Source organism: Dreissena polymorpha, chromosome 6 (assembly GCF_020536995.1).
Source record: "Dreissena polymorpha isolate Duluth1 chromosome 6, UMN_Dpol_1.0, whole genome shotgun sequence".
NCBI lineage: Eukaryota > Metazoa > Mollusca > Bivalvia > Myida > Dreissenidae > Dreissena > Dreissena polymorpha.
The window spans coordinates 97,395,757-97,416,453 of NC_068360.1; the positions used below are offsets into that span (position 1 = coordinate 97,395,757).

General features: G+C 32.2%; 1 protein-coding gene across 1 annotated transcript; it reads right to left on the reverse strand.

Moving 5' to 3' along the window:
* Window positions 1–1,395: 1,395 nt before the first annotated feature.
* On the reverse strand, window positions 1,396–20,268 carry LOC127835922 (tolloid-like protein 2). The gene is made up of 7 exons (XM_052362342.1): window positions 20,200–20,268; window positions 18,045–18,270; window positions 16,963–17,040; window positions 16,482–16,579; window positions 9,266–9,491; window positions 3,686–3,820; window positions 1,396–1,451 (listed from the first exon to the last, which is right to left on the reverse strand). Exons 1-7 carry the CDS (start codon window positions 20,266–20,268, stop codon window positions 1,396–1,398), a joined length of 888 nt encoding a protein of 295 aa, XP_052218302.1.
* Window positions 20,269–20,697: the final 429 nt, after the last annotated feature.

The following is a 20,697-nucleotide window of genomic DNA, read 5'->3' on the forward strand; positions in this document are numbered from 1 at the left end:
ACCGTTCGGCATATTTTAATACAGTTTTTCTGATACACATGCGACGTTTGTTTACTTTATATATATATATATATATATACTTATATTTTAATGACGGAATATTTTATGTGGCTTTTTACCATTCATTCTTCGAAATAATATCGCTTAATAGTTAAGTTAAAAAATGCATTCTTATATAAATTAAGTGTGATTATGTAGTCCAATTCACGTTGTAAGATCGAACAAGCTGTTGACAGATGCATGCAAATAACACATAAGTATTTATTAAAGTCATGATTGTAATCAAGGTAAGTGGATCGTTAACTGAATTGTTTGCTGAGAAATTTGCTAATTAAAGAATCTTGATACATACTGGCGATGTCGTCTTCTGATTTACACCACAAAATATATTATACCAGCAACAAGCACAACTCCGAGGGCCGAAGATAGAGCCAACGTTACAGCAAATGAGGCGTTATGCGATTTTTCAGAAAATATCTTGCAAGCTTCAGAATGGTCCTGATGACGCTCCGTTATAGAAATTGTAGGAATAGACATATTGACTGCAAGATTCATATAATATTTGAAATTGTATTTCGAATTTAAGTACATAATTTAAACACTACGAGGAAGAATAATTGGCTACTACTTCTACTACTACTACTACTACTACTACTACTACTACTACTACAACTTCAACTACTACTACTACTACTACTACTACTACCACTACTACTACTACTACTACTACTACTAATACTACTACTATAACTACTATTATTATACCTCACTTTTATTCACAATGCTAAACTCCCATAGGCCATCGTGACATAGAAATACTGTCAGATCCAGCGGGAATAAATTTACTGTCCAAAATATAATGTATCCCGCTGCCATAGCAATCACGTGCCACCAGCGGGAAAAATTTACTGTACAAAAAATACTGTATCCCGCTGCCTTAGCAACCACGTGCGGAATGTTCGAAAATTATACTGCCCCATTCGCGCATGCGCAGTACGCAGTTTTGCCTTTCCGCTGTAAATAGACAACAAAATGGCAAGTAAACGTTTTTTCAACGATAAGCGAGGAGGTTTTGAAGGCATTGGATCGTGATAAGGACTCTAAAAACACTAAACGTGTAGTTAAACATGGTATGAACTTGTACGAAGAATATCTTCGTTCAAATTACATGGATCTCGTGGAAAATCCAGCGGAACTTAACAACCAATTATTGAGTAACGGTTTTTCTATGCATCTGTAGGCTACGTCAGAAAAACGACGAGGAATTAAAGAAAAAAACTTTGGACAGTCTGAAGTAGGGAATTTTCAAGCATCTCTTAAGCACGTATAACATTAATTTGAAAGACCAGCAATTTTCATCAAGAAATGAAACCTACAAGTCAAAAGTTAAGCAGCTTAAGCGAAGTGGACATGGGAGTGTCGACCACAAACCTGTAATATCTGACAGCGATCTGGAATAATTAAGTGGCAACAGTATACCTTTTAATATTAACATATTAACACTCAATGTGGTTTTCAAAACAGGGTGTGGTTTTACTTAACTACCTTCTGAGGAGAGGTCAAGAGAATTTAGGGTCAATGACGAAGTCAACATTACTATAGAAACTGATTCAACCGGGAGAAATTTTATACACCAGGTCATCGCAGAATCAACAAAAAATCACTGGTAGGTTCAATTAAAAAAATATATATTATGTCAACCTTTCAAATCGTAGCAATTTTACTAAAGGCTGGCAGTTGCTGCAAAGAATTATAACTATAAAAGGTGGCTGTTAATTAGTTTGACAGAGGTAAAAAACCCATCAATTACATGGAATTTTAGTGGTGAAACCGCATAATCTTTTAGCAAAAATATTTATTTTCGGTTTCAGGCAATTTTTAATGTCAGACCAGTGTCTAATTAAATGAATTCATCTTTTTAGGATTGACGATACGCCTGATGATACCACAGGAGAAGGAAAGATCTACGAGCAGCCTGGCAGTACGTTTTGTCCAGTACGATGCTTTGAGAAGTACCTATCTAAACTGAACCCTAAACTCGAAGCATTATGGCGAAGACCGTTAGAATCATTTCAAGAGACCAGTGACCTTTGGTATTATGCTGCACCATTAGGGAAGAATGCTTTGACTGTGTTAGCCAGTGAACTTTTATTTTTGTTATCAAAATATAAATGGTTATTCATTGCTGAATTTAAATACAAGTATTGAATCTTAAAATTGCTCATGGTTCTTATAAGTTGTTCATGTTTGAAAAGTTTGTTCGGTATAATAAAATAAATATTACATGTCTGACAGGGTGACCTTCAAATCCTCCTCGCTTATCGTTGAAAAACGTTTGCTGGCAATATTGTTGTCTTGTCGTCTGTTTACAACATTTTGTCGTCTGTTTACAACGTCATAGATTGCGTAATCAAGTGATTAGAAATTGACTGTGTTAACCAGTGTACTTTTATTTTTGTTATCAAAATATATATGGTTATTCATTGCTGTATTTAAATACAATTATTGAATATTAAAAGTGTTCATGGTTCTTATAAATTGTTCATGTTTGTACTACTACTACTACTACTACTAATACTACTACTATAACTACTACTACTACTACTACTACTACTACTACTACTACTACTACCACCACTACTACCACTATTACTACTACTACTACTACTACTACTACTACTACTACTACTACTACTAGTACTCCTTCTACTACTACTACTACTACTACTGCTGCTACTACTACTACTACTACTACTACTACTACTACTACTACTACTACGACTACTACTACTTCTACTACTACTACTACTCTACTACTACTACTACTACTACTACTACTACTACTACTACTACTACTTCTACTACTACAACTACTACTACTACTACTACTCCTACTCCTACTACTACTACTACTACTTCTACTACTACTACTACTACAACTATTACTACTACTACTACTACTACAACTGCTACTACTACTACTACTACTACTACTACTACTACTACTCCTACTACTACTACTACTACTACTTCTACTACTACTACGACTACTACTACTACTACTACTACTTCTATTACTACTTCTACTACTACTATTACTACTTCCACAACTACTTCTACTACTACTACTACTACTACTACTACTACTACTACTACTACTACTACTACTACTACTACTACTACTTCTACTACTACTTCTACTACTACTACTACTACTACTACTACTACTACTACTACTACTACTACTACTACTACTACTACTACTACTACTTCTACTACTACTACTACTACAACTACTTCTACTACTACTACGACTACCACCACCACCACCACTACTACTACTGTGCAATTAATTAAAAGAAATTAACACTGTTTATGAGGATTGGCTGAAATACATGTAATTAATCCAAATGTATACCAAAAATACCGTACATTATGTATGTGTTCGTATATATAATAACTTGTTTTTGATTCTCAAATGGTCAATCTGTTGACAATGTTTAGAGTGTTATATGCGGAAACTACCCTGTGTTTACATTTATCTTTGCACAGGTATGAAACTAAAATAGTATATCTATTAACAGATTTCAGAGCATTATATGCGGATAATCCATATCTTATTTGCATAAATGAGATATTTTATCATGTTTGCGTTTTTGTTTCATTAATATCATTGATGTCTTACTTTCATTGCACGCTATTCCTTTCCATCCGTCTTTACAGCCCCCATTTCCACAAGCAACCGTAACACTGTCGCATGGGCCCACACGGCAATGGCAGTGCTTAGAGCAGTTTACGCTGTAGCTTCCGAGTTGGCAGCCTGATATCGAAAATGTGTGTTTAATTTATGATTTAAAAGTTCGTACCTGTATATAGTGTCGTGTTTAGTTACAATTATTGTCACAGTGATTTTAAATACGGATATTTATACGGAAATTATTGAAGCGTATAAAACGGTATGTTTGCACATTGTTCACACATTATATCTTATTAAAACCGCTGAAACCCTAATGAATTGTAGGTGATCATTTCTTATTACCTTTATAATTTTTTGTAGGATACACGATAAGTGCAACTGAGCGATTTTGCTACACATTAACATTTTACCAAGAACATGAGCCAATATGTGTTAATGATTTTCATGTTGGTTTAAGGTTTCCAAAACATGCATTTAATATGATTTGAATTAGAATTCCATATTTAATTGAAACGTTCACATTAAGTAGTTTTCATTGATTCTTTAAGAGGATTTATTAGTTTCTTTTTTCGATCAACAGTATGTACGTTTACATTTGGCAGTAACAACTGTTACATGAATGGAGAATCGTTCCTAATACAACTGGTTCGTGTGTTTTAGATGTAATATTTACAACGTAATCAGACAGGAAAAATGATAATAAAAACAGATACTTATGTAAATATTTTAAAGACGCACTTGTTATATGAAATCATCGTATAAGTTACATGTGAATAAATGCGATTTTATTCTACTGATACTTTCAATTAACAATCAGCGTTGAAGAACATTTCAATGCTTGTCGGAATATCATTATTTTGCAAAATATATTAAGGTAGATATTAATTATCCCCGAAACCCGTAAAATCTGTATATGGCGTGTAGGAGTTAGCTTTTTCATCGCAATGGTCGCGTTTGAATGGCGCTGTTCATCATGAAGCGATTTATTTCCTAAGGAACATTGAAAAAGCGGTATTTTGAAAAATAAAGCCAATAAAACGTGAACACAAATAGATTTTGGATCTAAACGAATACCCTGTAGCGCTAGTTACATGTGGTAACCAAATAAGCATGACCGACATTTAAAGGGAACTTGTATAGTCATTATAAATAATTACCTTAAACATTTTGTCAGTACGCACATATTCATGTGACTTCATTATTGTTCGTACTTGGGCATAAGTTACTTTCCACACGTAGTAAATGAAATAGCAATCATCGTGTTATCATTTGAAAATTAGTTACACCCTAAGTACATGCTTGCCAATTGAATTGATACTGAAATTTATGAAAAAAAATAGTCTATAAAAGACTTCCACGGCCAGTTTGCGCATACTTAGAATAGTTCTACAAAGTAAAAAATAATATTAATAAATGTGACATTTTTATTTCATCATTTTAACACGCCTGTTAGACATTTAAACCGGTAAGCATCTCAAAAAGAACAAGTGTTTAACCCTAATACACAGTCTAAATTAAAAAAAACATAGAACATGTTATATTCATAGCGTAGTATGACTTATTTTTTCGACAGACGTTTAACTACTAATGTACATATTTACTAAAATGGTAGGTTTATGCTGAGTCGTGAGTTCTTTTTGAGTCGTGTGTATGGAGATCGCATAAAATCTCTCGATAGAACGTTCGCATATGATGCAGTTTTTTACCGAAAATGTTTTGACGCAGTCACCATCGTGTTGCTGATCAAAAATGCGACAAAACAGGTCAATATATTGTAATTTATTAAATAGTTCCTCTTTTATGTTTTGTTCACACAGTGTTCATTAGTATCACAAAATCGTTTATGAATAAGTACTTTTCATACAACATCGTCTGTTGAAATTACAATTCACAAGAAATTAACCTGCCCTACAATATCAGTTTAAAAACTATTTATAGTTTGCAAATCTTAAAATTAGAATAGCCAATTAGAACGCACGGTTCAACAAGAATCTATTTTCAAGACGGTGGTTTTACACCATCATCACAATCGATTATTTATTATTATCACAGACGATTAACATTTTAAAAGGGCAATAAATATAAAAATCAAAGGTAAAAAGTACGTTTATAATGATTCATGGTCATATATGTGTTACATATCTGTAATGTATCAACATATGAAACTTTCCCACGACTAAACAAGTATATAGCATATCTTGTAAAAAAACAGTACATTTACCCCCATTTCTGTAGATGTTGATCCTCCAAGCAGCGCCACATATCTGGCTTTTGTCTCCCGGCAAAAAGTAGTACACTCTGACTCTGGCTTTCGGGTTGCATTATAAAGCGTGTTACCACAGAGGCAATGTTTCAAAGACTTATTGCAATCAGAAAAAATATTGATAGCATGACCGTTGTTCACGAATAAGCAATAGAATATTGTCTCAACATCGTACTGTTTAAAGGGATCTCAACTTTTGCAGTTGTGTTTACTGAATGTATGCTTGCTTACGTGACATATTTCTGGCAATCTGCAGATTGAGGACATTATCAAGGTGAAATACTATGTGAAATCTCATGCATTAAACAAATCACAATTATAATAAAAAAGTTTAACACAATTTTCAACAAGTAGGGAACAAATAGGGATAAAGATATTCAATTAACTAAAAAATTTTACTTATACAATTTTCTCCTTTTAGTTGATTTTATGTCTTTGCTAAACATGTGTTACGTTAAATCTTCAACCCACCTCCACTCCGGAAAACTTGTATTGGCGGCAATTGTTTAACACTCGGCTGGTGAGTTCGAGTCAGAAAAGTAATCATAATCTGCAAGGGTTCGGTTCCTGCTATCCTCATAACAGCCCAGGTAAATGCGATCTGTTAATGAAAGTCTGATGATCAAAAAATCCTCAATTAACTCATATGTGTTACACCAAATTGAAAATATTATGTCTTAAATAATGGAAACATCGATTTACTAAATTGTATGTATTCATCATAAGTATGTTATACCACATACTTTTCGGGCAATTTTCCATCATCTTGAAAAACCTTCATTGCCTTTCGGTACATTTAAATAAACACTTTAACAGAAGCACAACGTATATAGTTAAATGTTTTCAAACATAGACAGTCATAGACCAAGTCTAAATGTGCACTGCCGTGATTTCGCTTTTGACACTGATGTGGAGGATTCGTTTGTGAATGTGATATTGTACGGACATTCACGAAGTTTAATAGACCAATTGATGTCCATGATAAGACGGCTTTTGATTAGGTCAGAAGAGTGTTACCAAGGTTGCTGAATGGTAATAACGACGTAGTTTTCTTGGTTAAATAAAAATTGATGGGATTAGTTATGCGTTCTTATTATTGAAATAAATAGGACTAATCAAACAATATAAAATTTCGGAGCGCTGCTTGGTAAATGTTGGATCATAGGGCACAAATGTTATGCTACGTGTAAGTCTAGCTAACCACCAAGTAAATGCCTTTGCCATGTTAATAAACATCAAGGAGATATAGAGCAGTTGTGTTGTTTATGATAAAGAATTGTCCCCATGATGTGACCATTGTATTTAAAAAAAGGACCTGTACAGCATTACTTAACTTCAAAACGATAACTAGTTTACCAGATGAAAGTCCATGTGCGTCCGATCCGGATTTTTTTATTGTCAAAATTGAATAATATTTGTTTTTAGCTCTGTATATTGTAGAGAATAAGACCATGTTTATATTAATAAATGAATGCATGGCAAAATAAAAGTCAAACAAATTTCCACTTTAATTATTTGATTAAACGAACACGAACGTTAAAGCGGGTATATACGATTTTGTCAAATATTTATGAATTTATATAAACTGTGTAAAAAACTTATTATATATAAATTTCAATATAAATTAAAATAAAAGTTAAGAAGAACATATGTCGAAAAATGCGAAATAAGCCAGATATTTAATTCTGAAATTGAAAACGGCTGTACAGCCGAATTCGCCAGCATGTATACCATACATGTACGATGTGCATCTAAACTTAGTTTAACGGTTTATTTGAGTTCCTGCAACGATATCTATTCATACGACACACGAACACTATCTCCGATCCTAATACAAAGACGAATGCTTCGGTTATTGTAGGAAAATATGTACGTCACTATCGGCTTGGGGCGCTAATTTGTCTATGCTGCATTTTATGAAATTCGGCTTTAATGTATAATTTTTCTTGCCTATTTTGTGTTATTGTAACATATTTTATCAATATATTACAATTAAACACATATAAAAAATCGTATATACCCGCTTTAACAAAATATTAAATCTCAGATAACAAAACCACGGGATCGTTGTTTAACTCTTGAAATCAATTTTACAATATCTTTAATCACAATGAGTATTATTTGAAACACACGTTGAACATAATACGGTAGTTATTTTCCCAAACCTAATACTTACCTTAACAAGTTTAGCAACAGAGACATAATAAAATATTTGTTTTTAAATGTACGAAATGCACTGCAAGTTATAGTTTGTATTCCGTCGTAATGTATTTAAGCCTACGCTTTTCGTGAGGATGATCAGAGGTTGAACATGAAGCATAATTTGTGCCTGAATTTAATTATGACAAATTATTTACATAATAATCCGGAGAACTGTTTATTTGTATTGTATATAAATTTCGTAATATCAAAATAACCAAATTCGGAATATGAGTTTCGTATTCCAAAAATCAATAACGAAGCATTAAAGGGGCCTTTTCACAGATTTTGGCATTTTTTAACGTATTCATTAAATGCTTTATATTGATAAATGTAAACATTGGATCGTAAAAGCTCCAGTAAAAAATCAAGAAAAAATAAAAAAAAAAGGAAAAGAACATTGCCCGGAACAGGTTTCGAACCAGTGACCCCTGGAGTCCTGCCAGAGTCCTGAAGTAAAAACGCTTTAACCTACTGAGCTATTCCGCCGAGTACACATTTTTGACGTATTTTATACCTTATATAAGCAATCTTCGTAGTTTCACAAAATTTAACGACAAAAACAGAACTCTCCAAATTATTCAATCGTTTCGCGTTGCAACGCTTTTTAATTTTTAGGTTTTAAAATCGTCAAAAGATGCATATAATGGCTTTATAAGAGCATGGTTAATGTTCAGTATTACTGTTTCCTCACAAATATCATAACTAAAACGAAAACTTACGAATCTGAAACAACTTTTTTCAATTTTGTCAATTTACCAAAGCGTGAAAAGATCCCTTTAAATTACTGACATGGAGCTTATATGAACAATTTTAACATATAGATATAATACTGGATGCAACGAAAAGGTTCGTATTTTAGCTGGCCAAACCATTCTAATGAATATTAAACTAACTGAATGACTTTACAATTATATCGAAATAGTGATCTGTGGATCTCGCGAACCGCGATGGAACGGATCTGTTCATTTCCCAAAATAAATATATGAACAAAAAAGGTAAACACAAATCGAGTGGTTAAACAGATCTGAAAATAGTAATAACATTTGTTTGAGATTTTTTTTTAAATTCGCACACAAATGGAGCATTATTACAATGATTCATACCTTGCTCGAAGAATGCGTAGGGCAGATTGAAACCCTTCGCATTAACGCCGGAGTCTGTGGAGAAGAAAATACCGACAGAGTTCGAGCGCGACTGGAATCCTCTGGGGTGCGCTGTCCCGCAGAACTTCCCGAATGACGAAGAGGAGGCGTTAGGTTCGTGGGAGAGCTCCAGGAAGTCATAATTGCACTTGAAATGGTACTCCAGTGAAAAGTCTGTAAAGGTCACCTGAAAACACAAAAAAACTAATTATTTAGTGTGAATGAATCGTGGTAAAACTGTACATGTATGTGAAACAATTTGTATCTAGGATGACTGATTTTTAATAATAACCTGTAAATGTACCACTTAAAAAATGAATAAATATATATTTGTGTTTTTTTTTTCAAGTGATATGAGAATATGATCCACTCGCTATCTACCAACTATTCAAAAAAAAATAAATTTGTCGGTTGATTGAAAAATGATTAAAATTAATGTCAAGTATGAACATTGATCACGTAGCCCCCCGGTGCGTTGATGGCCCAGGGACATTGCATGTTGTTTCTGTAATATGACGGGAAGTTGAGACTCGTGATGACGCCAAATGGATGCGTCAGGACCCCGCCACACTCTGTTAAGGCAAGTTATATACACGGCTTAAATAAAATTGAATGAGGTTTTTGAAGCTTCAACGTAAAATGTAGTATCAAAATAGTATATATTATTTTCTTTAAATTCACCAAATCAGATTAATGTATTGTACATAAATGTTAGTTTAAAAAATAAACATTAATACTGTTGGTATGATTCATATATAAAAAACAATTATTTATCGGTGCTAATAAAATGCTTGAGAACATGTGAATAATACTTTTTTTGAAAATGCAATTGTTGACCCGTAACTTTTTAAATAAAATTGATTGACTTACTTAAAATTAATTTGTAAATTATTGTTACACTAACATTGCATTTATTAAGCAAGCGTGTTTTGTAAGATTTGTATTTTAGTTGTTATTACGTCATAGAACTTAGTATGTTAATAGATTCATCTACTTTATTTTTTTAAGACATTTTAAAAAAACATATTTGACATTAATTATAAAAATAGAAAATTAAACTTAAGGAAGACTAACTTTGTAAAAATTGTTCAAATTCTATATATACCCGATTAACACCATCGAATGAAACAACATTGCTTGTTGTTCTGTATGAGGTCAATTATCATTTATATCTACATAAAACAGAAATATTACACATATTTTAGACACATTGTTTTATATATCGTCTTTATGTTGAAAGCAATAGTATTAAATTACATTATATTTATATATAACAATGCATTGAGCACTGAGTTCTTTCAGACCCCCTGCCCCCGAGTCCATCAATTGAACAAATCGTATCCCCCCACACTTGAAAGCTGTATGGATCTGGAGTGCGAGCCTCAGGTGTATGCGAATTCATATTAGCCTTATAAATAAATCTGCAATGTCCATTTAAAAAAAACATGATGAGCACATACACAATTTTTTTTTATAATTGAGACTACAGAATGTAGTCTATGTATCATGTGTGGTATATAACTTCGCTATTTATTGTGTAATGATTTCAATAAAAACGTTTTCATTCAATTTCTTTGTATATACATCAAACGTTACTGGGTGTTATATTAGGTTTGCAACAATATACCTGTTTATTGCTGTCTCGCTATACGTTCAAATATAATGAATCCAAAATATGTATTCTATATTTTGTATCGCGGTACGGTTTTGTTAGATTGTTTTATATAAATATAGCTTCGTTTCTTGTTGGAAACTTGATGCACAGCACTACACCTTAAACCTTCTACAGTTATGATGACGTTTGCAAAGTATATAACTTCCACCCATACTAGTTATTTTTCATTAGAATAATTAACGCAGTGAACAGATACGTGAAGCTCAGAAGCTCTTATGACATAAGCTTTATGAAGCCGTTTATCCCAAGGAGTCTACTGCCCATCTTGGTAAACACTATAGGAACACACACTAGGTATGAACTAATTTCCATGAACGAGTCTTAGCCAGTGCGTATAGATAAATCGTTGAGTTTTTATTATATTGGACCAAAAGAATGGCGACATATTTTTGATATGCCCTTTTGTATTACACGGGATACCAATTTACAATTGTTTCAATAAAGAATTGTACATTAAATTAAAGGTACTATAGTTATTTAAATTATATGACATCCACCTCTGTCAACTGTTCTTTGTGTGAACATGATTGTGAAACTATTCAACATATATTTTGGTAATGTATTAATCATGTAATACAATAGTTGTTATCAGGATGTAATAATCGTTTGAAACTTCTACACATGCCTTCATTTATACTGGGACATGGACACACGAATGGTTCTTAAAACGTAATATTTGTTTTCATAATTTTTTTTTTTATAATTTTAAAAAGACTAAACAATACCCTATATAAGCTGGAATATCGTACCCATCATTGCATCGTCATGTTCAAACTAAAATAAAGTTTTATAATAACTAGTGCAAAAGTAAAAACGGGAACTATTGTTACTATTGTTACGCCTTTTCGAGAAGTTGTTACTTGTCATATGGGATATAAAAAGTATTGTCTGTATTGTAATGTAAAAGCTTTTCATTGTTGCGTGTATGTTATGTGTTATACTATGCATATGTAACTTGAAAATTTTGTAAGGTATGAAGTGGGATGCCATCGACCCTCACATACTTACTGACGAGGAAAATAATAATATATTCCACGGAAAAAAAACCATGTAAAACAACGCTCAGAGCTTTCATTTGACATAATATTATAGGTTTTAATGCTTAGTAATACTGTTGCAATCGATTTTGAAGTTTTAACTTGTAGAGCATTAAGAAACAAGCATTCATTTGTTTCTGCCTTAAGTAAAAATAGCAGGCGGAGCTTTAAACTTATTTGCGAACATATACTCTAAGCAAAAATCAAATCAAGAGATTGTATTGGGTATCTGCATTATAAGAACAATTTATTTGATTGGTAATCGTCAAGTTACTATGTTGTTCGAACTATTAAAGTACAAATATCAGAAGCAGAAAGAGGTACAAAACTGTTAAAAACTAAATTGCGAACATCATGATCACCAGTACAATTTTTTGTTGGATATTTTTTGCTTCTGTTGATAAATGTAAACAATGTTACTATTCACGACACAATACTATTCAAGATAATCACTATGAAAACGCGCTGAAATAATTATAATTATCTTTGTCAAAATGTGGAAGAAAAGAAACTCGGATTGAAAATAACAATGCAGATAATATGATAAGAAAGAACCTTATTATTTTCCAATATCTTATTACCAATGCAACCATCTCGGAGTTAGCTGTGTTTGAGTTTAAAAATGCCCAAAACATATACAGTTAACGCGTGTTATTATAAATACATATTATAAATGTTCAAGCTAGATATAATAAATGATCAAAGTGAATGTAAGCAACGTGAATTCAAAGAAATATGCCATAACATATGCCATATCATATTCCATTTCGAAACTTCTTTTAAGAAAAAGTTATAAATGCAATATATGACAATGCAGTTTCAATGAAATGCCTTGCATATATATTAAGAATTACTTGTTCCTGTGTCCTAGTTCTTTATTCCTTATTGAAACTCGACATTTTTTATGAAAGTTTGTACAGTTTTACAGATTTATAATACTTACAATTTAAAGGACCCCCCCCCACAAAAAAGAGATAAATTTTCATGTTCCCAAGTCAAACCGAATCAGCAAATGCTGCTTTGAAACTAAGTTATCTCATGGATTGTTTCTTTATAAAACATGCATGAATATTAAAAAATTAAGAGAATGTCAAGGACATTGATTACATTCAATTTATGTATTTCGATTAATGGTGGCTATGTTTTTTTTTAAACAATTGCATAACATAAGGGTTTTATTTAATAATAACGCGATTCATTTTTTTCGCGATTGAAGAAGTTTTATCTGAAACTAATCTTTGGCAAAGACAAATGAGGGAAACAATTGAAAACAAAAAACACACAAATGTATGCAATATATTTAGTTGTTCAATCTACATATATAATAATCATCATTGTACTATGTGGTTCATTTCAATTAATTCGTTAGTAAGACAATGCCAGGTCTTTTTTATTTGGTTTGAATAAGCAGTAACCAGTTGTACGCCGATGTTTGCGCAACTGTTGCGCTGTGTATGTGTACAAAATGCAAATAGAGTTCTCACTCGAAAACACCAACGATAAATTTTAAGACCATTATATTTCAGACGTTAGTATGACGTCACTTATGTCACCATTAAGGCGAGACTGCACTGGAAGCAGCGGACCAAATTACTGTAGTTTACTGGGAAACGAAATCGACATTCCTTTTCTTCGATTCAATGACCTATCCGCATATAATAATAGCCTGTTTTTGTTTCATGTTGTAAAAGCGAAAACGCATTTTCTTCTTCGCGCATGCCAAAGATATATCCGGCAAACATCATCTTTGACAGAGGTATCTACAAAATCGGCTTGTCGATAATGACTAAGCCGCTTAGTAATTGTGTTTGCATTAAAAAAACATCTGTACAAATATATTCCAACACACACACACATATATATATATATATGTTTTTTTACACCTACGTTTATAATAATGCTCTTTTTTAAACCTACGTTTACAATAATTTTCATGGAAATGTAGTATTTATTGGTTCATTTTATTTTTTTTAAGTAAAAAATGCAAATTTCTTATTCGCTTTAAATAAGCAATGTGAATCAATTATTGAAGCCTACGCATTTTGCTTAAATGAAGCGATGTTGTACATGGAGCATAATTTGTACCTGCTTTTAATCAGGACAAATTATATACATGAAAGATTTTAGATTTATTTATTTATAGGTATAATTAGTTTACATCACATTACCAAAATTCAGAAGAAAAAAAAAACGTTTCGGATTTCAAAACGTGAATAACACTCATTCGAACAAACGTACATGAAATAATATCTTACTTTTACATTTGTAAACCTATGGCTATAATAGCACTTTGCAAAAACAAAATTTGGGTCAAAACGTGTTTGAAACGGCCAAATTATGCTTATGCAAATATTATCACATAAATGACCTTTCAAATTATATTGTAATCACAGTCCTTGGATTCCTCGAACCTCGATGCGACTGATCTGTTCATGGCTTACGCTTATGTTTCCATTGAAGCTATTTGCGTTAAAGGGGTCTTTTCACCGATTTTGGCATGTATTGAAGTTTGTCATTTTATTGCTTTATATTGATAAATGCAGACATTGGATATCAAACGCTCTAGTAAAAACAACAAGAATAAAACAAACGAAACAAAAAAAGTAACCCTCAACTGGGCTTGAACCACTGACCCCTGGAGTAAAAGTCTATCGCTTAGACCACTCGGCAATCCGTGATCATACAATGAGTGATGTATTTTATACTTCATATATGCAATCCTCGAAGCATCACAAAATATAACGACAATAACAGAACTTTACAAATTATTCAATCGTTCCGTGTTACAACGCTCTATAAATTTCAGTGTTTTAAATAGTCAAAGGATGCATATAATGGATATTTTAGAGCATGGTGAATGTTCAGTATTACTATATCCTCACAAATATTATTACTTAAACGAAACTTTGAGAATTTTTTTATTTTGTCAATTTACCAAAATGTGACAAGGCAGCTTTAAAATTGAAAATTAGGCTAAGAAATCTGATTTGCGAAAATGAAAGTGTCGACTGTGATACCAATTTACGATGTTGTGCTATCTTCCTGTGCTTTCAATAGGCTGATTTACATTTGGGTTGAAGCCACATAGTTATGTTATATTTTATTGAAATACAAACATATCTCCAATATTAAATGTCTGAATGCATATTAAAACGATCAGAAAAAAAACATCCTCTTTTTTTAACAGTGCAATTGTCTCGTAGGCTTACGCACTTTTGACAAGTAATCTTGGATTTATTTTGGCATCTTGCCAGATTTCTTTTATCTCAAAGTACAAATGCTTTGGAGTTTTTGTTGATTATTTGTGATGTGTTTGTTTTATTATAAAACCTCAATAAGCTTATTAAGAGAAGTTTTTTGATACAAAATTACTCAAACAAATATTTTTAAACTTTTATATATTGTTGGTATACCAGCCTTCCCATATACAGAATTATGAGATATTTGCGTTTGGCGGACACTTAAAACTCTAATTTTTATGGTAAAGGTCAAACTTTGGAAGCACTCGTTATATGTGTTAAATTGAGATCAAGTCGATTACACAACTGTCTAAGGCAAAAATACACTTATTATTAAATGTGCTATAATTTTATTAACTATTGAGAAAGTGAATAATTCTTTAAAATTCAGATTGCAAATATAAATATTTGCTGAAAAAGAATGTTGTTGATAATGAAATTTAATCATCACATCGGTCGTTAAAAGGAATGACAAAGTAAATGTAAAAAATAATACGCATTGCACAAAAATGGCAAACTGTTTAGAGCGATAGATTACCGGACATGACTGTATTTAATCAGCGCTGTAATTGTATCCATCAAGATGCGCATAGGTTATCGCGACAGTCATAATCAAGGTGGTAGAAGATTGTAAAAGCGAGGCATCGAACTATAGAGGGCAGCTAGCACCAAATGTTCATGGATTGCACGCTGTAACCATTTAATGCATATGCGTATGCATGGGTGAACGTTCCATTTGCATATGTATATAGCATCTTATTTGACAAATGCTTCGGAAAAAAAAAACAACTTGTGTGGAATTTTTGTCGTTGACAATAAAAATAACTTTTAAATTTCCAAGTTTTACGTAAATTGAACATTGTAGTTTCAATAGCATTTTATTAATTTAGCACGCGTTTTTTGTATGTACATGTATACGGTCCTAACTGTACATTAGCCATATAACAATTCACAAATTAAATTCACCCGCAAAAATACTTTATCCAAATCAATCCCGAAATCCCTGTATATAATATATGTGTTCAAACATATCTTTACATACGTACGAATCTGATGAGGTCCATCGTTCGTCAGTTCTCTTAATTGTTATATGCCGACGCTACCTTACGTTATTTAAATATATGATATATGTGTTTTATGTTGGTTTGTTTGTTGTTGTTTTTTTTATTTTAAAGTAAATGAGAACTTACTTTCATTACATGCTATTCCTGTCCATCCTTCTTTACAGCCATCATTTTCACATGCACCGTAACACCGCCGCATGGACCCACACGGCAGTAGCATTGCTGGGAACAGTTAACGCTGTAACTTCCGAGTTGGCAGCCTAAAAATAAAAACTTTACAATTTGCATCCTTAGTAACATTTAATTCTGTTAACAATAAAAAGAATTTTAAAATTACATGTTTTACGCGTAATCGTTTTTTCTATAACGTTGTATTAACTAATCACGCGGATTTTTGTAAGATTTGTCTTTTAGGACATATTAGGTTATAGAAATAACAAATGTTTATGTGATGCTCATTAATATGTTCAAAGAATTAATCCAAATTAATCCCATCGTGATGTGAAGTCTATATCTTTAAAAAAAGCCAATCTGTTGTTAGGTTTTTTATAGTGTTATATGCGGAAGTTACCTATCTTATTTACATATATAAGATATATGAAAGTTTGAGTTTTTGTTTCAGTTATATCCTTTGACAACTTACTTTCATCACACGATATTCCTTTCCATCCGTTTTTACAGACCCCATTTTCACATGCACCCGTAACACTGTCGCATGGGCCTACAAGGCAATGGCATTGCTTGGAACATGTTACGCTGTAACTTTCATGTTGGCAATCTGACAATAAAATAACACAGTACGTATTTTGCACTATGTATATTATATATTCCCCGTATTGTATCGAAGGTATTTCGTAAAAATGATTTAATAGTGAGTAAATGAATAATCTTGTTTTGTGCGAAAAAGCAATTGCCATACTTTCCCACATCAAACATAAATTGTTAACATAAGTACGCGGGCCACACCTAACAAAATCCCGGCTTTGAATTCGACACGATGCTAGCTGTCAATTTATTCTGCCCTATAATCTTAACAGCTTATCAGCGCCCAGGCAGTGAAACACATGCTTTGTACATGAAGGTGTACACAATGACTGTTCATATCAAATATCAATACTGACCTATCTCAACAATTGTCAAAATGTCGAAGCAAAATACATTACTTGTTTTAATTTAGAGAAAAGTTTTGCCGTATTTTGGTACAAAAAATGCACTACTAATTATGTTATCAAACGTAAAGAACGTCCCATCGTTCTCTGTTCGACGAATCTTTTACTCAGCAATCGAGTTGAAAAGCTCTTGCTGTTCGCGAGGATGATGAGACGTTGTATATAAGGCGTAAATAGCGCCTGGTTTTAATCCTGACAAATAAGTTACATCAAATATGGAATATTATCTTATATCAACAATTCGTAACATGTATATAAGTATATATAATGCAACAAAAAGGTAGGAAAATACGTGTCAAAATTATGGGTACGCATATTTACCTACATGCATGAACAGAAAAGTTATATCATAATCGAGATCGTGGATCCCGCGAACCGCGACATAACGGATATTTGCATACAGATTTGAAGAAATGAATATAAGAAACATAAATGCAATTAAATTAAATGTTGTGGTTTCATTGATCAGAAGAAGTGCAGATTTCGATTGAGAACATGTAGAAATTGTTTTTAGTAATCAACACGCAACACGGAGCATTCTTATAATGATTCCTACCTTGTGTGAAAGTGTACGTCAGTCTGAAACCCTTATAACCAGCGCTATGGTCCGTGGAGAAGACAATACCGAAAGAGTTCAACTGCGACTGGAATCCCTTAAGTGGCTCTGCCCCGCAGTAATTTCCGATTGACGGAGAGGATACGTTAGGTCCGTTGAATAGCTGAAGGTAGTCGCATGTGCATGAGTCGCTGCAGCCTTCTAATTGACAGTCTGAAAAGTTCACCTGTAAAGATAAAAAGCAAGTAATGTCGCGTGAATGTATTGTGGTTAAATATGGTACATGTAGAAACATTGTAGCTAAGCTTACACATTTTAAATTAGAGCCTGAAAATGCAACACTGGAATCAACACAAATTATATTATATTATTTTAAATGTCAAATGTTATGATAATGAAAACCACTTTCTTTATTTAATAACAAACAAAGATCTAAAAAAAAGGACAGTTGCTGTTGGTTGATTGAACACTTATTAACATGTCAAGTGCGCACATTGATATTGCTGCCTTCTGATCAATCAGCTACATTGAACGAACGATCCGTAATTTGACGGGAAGTTGGGGCTCGTGATGATGCCAAATGGATCTGTCAGGACCCCGCCACACTCTGTAAATGCAAGTGATCTAAAATGCTTAAATAAAATTAAATTAGCATTTTGAAGATTCAAAGTGAAATGTCGTTCAAAAATAGTCTCTATTATTTTCTTTTAATTCACTGAACACAGTTAAATTTATTGTGCAACGTAATAGTTTTCAAAATAAACATTTATACTGTTGGTCTGATTCATTTATGTTTGACCTTGAAATGATATTTTATTTGAAAATTAAACTTAAGAAAGAATAAATTGTAAAAAATGTTCCATTTCCAAACATAAATGTTTAACATAATCGAATGTAACAGCCTTACGTATGTTCGAAAAATACGAATATAAATTTTTTTGTATTTATTACTTGTTGAACTGTTTAATTATAATAACCATTTAAATAAACATAAAACAGAAAGATTAACCATATTGTATACATAGCGTTGTATTTTACCTCTTTATTTTGAAAGCAGCATTATTTAATAGCAACATATTTATAGGTGTTCTTTCAATTTACAATGAGTTCTTACAGCCCCCCAATCCAAAGTCCAACAGTTGAACAAATCGTATGCTCACCATACCCGCCCGCAGTTGAATGTTCTATGGTACCGGAGCGAGTGCCCCAAGTGTATGCTGACTTATATAAGAATTATTAATAAACCTGCAATGCCCCTTCAAGTTTGTTACATGACGCGATCAGAAGAATTATTTGTATCATAGAGACTACGGAACATATAAGTATGTAATAAGTAATATATGTGACTTGAATATATATGCTGCATTGATTTTACTAAAGACGATTCCATTCAATGTTTGAATGTTCATCACAAGTTCATGGTTGATTATATGAGCTTTGCAACAATAAACCGGTATATTGGTAAACCGCGGTCTATTCAAATGTATTTGATTAGATAAATATATGATAATAAATATAACGCATGACGACGCGTTTTTTTAAATTGCATGTTTAAATAAAATATTCGTATAAAACGCCCAGAGCTTTCGTTTTACTTAAGAAATCCGGTGCGCTTGAATTTGAAGTTCGTATCAGCAGCATGAAACTACTGATAGCATACTGAGAAATTTCCAAGATAAATACATCCAGAGAATCATAGCTACAAATAAATATATTTTTAAGTGCAACCTATCCAAAACAAATGTATGTGATATGTGTAATGAACATATTGAAACAATCGAAAAAATACATACTAACCATTTTTTTAATCAAAAATAAATCACAAGGTAAAAAAGTATTTATTAACATATCTTGTATAACATGTGTAAACATTATTGCTGCTACATGGTATCACTCTGTTTATGATCATAAATATGTATAAATTGTAGGTCTTATATCGAATACAAAAAATAAAAAAATAAAAAGCATTAAACTAGCATACATTTGTCTCTGCCTTTAGTTAATAGGGCGGAGCTTTACACTTATTTGCGGATACAGCTTTAAACAAACAAACACATTTTATTTGGTAACTACCAAGTAATAAGCCCAAAAATTGATTTTTAATTATTGCAGAAAAATATATTTGATTGGTGAGCGCACAATTATTCTTGCGTACTATAGCAGTACACACAGCGGAGGTAGAATGCTCAGGTTCAAAGCTGTCTTTAACAAAACTGAACATCATGATGTGTTGTTGGTTGTTTTGCTTCTGTTGATAAAGGAAAACAATATTTCTATTCACTCCAAAATACTGTTAACAACACACTATAACACAATGCTGATATAACACAATGTTAAATATTCCATATTATTTTCCATTTGGAACCTTCTTTTCGTAAAATGTTATAACTGAATGTATGGAACGGCGGTTTCAGTGAAATGCCATGTATTTACATAGAGAGAACGTTGATTCGTTTTTCTAAGTTACATACTCCTCATTCAAACTCAACAAATTTGATTAATCTTTTACAGAAAATAAAAAATAACAATTAATAATAAAATCAACACAAAACCCAACAGTATTAGGTTTATGTAATAACTTACGAAAAAAGATTGAGGAACCAGTTCCATACCTTATTCAAACCGTATAAGCAAATGTTGCTCTGTAACTAAA

Bases quoted from the DNA above. Each gene is read 5' to 3' on its own strand.
- LOC127835922 (XM_052362342.1), bottom strand. From the start codon at position 20,268: ATGATGTTCAGTTTTGTTAAAGACAGCTTTGAACCTGAGCATTCTACC. The intron at 18,271-20,199 runs GTACGCAAGAAT...TTATCTTTACAG, and splicing joins CCGCTGTGTGTACTGCTATA to GTGAACTTTTCAGACTGTCA. The intron at 1,452-3,685 runs GTAAGACATCAA...TAATTATTCCAG, and splicing joins AGGAATAGCGTGCAATGAAA to ATCGCTGTCAGATATTACAG.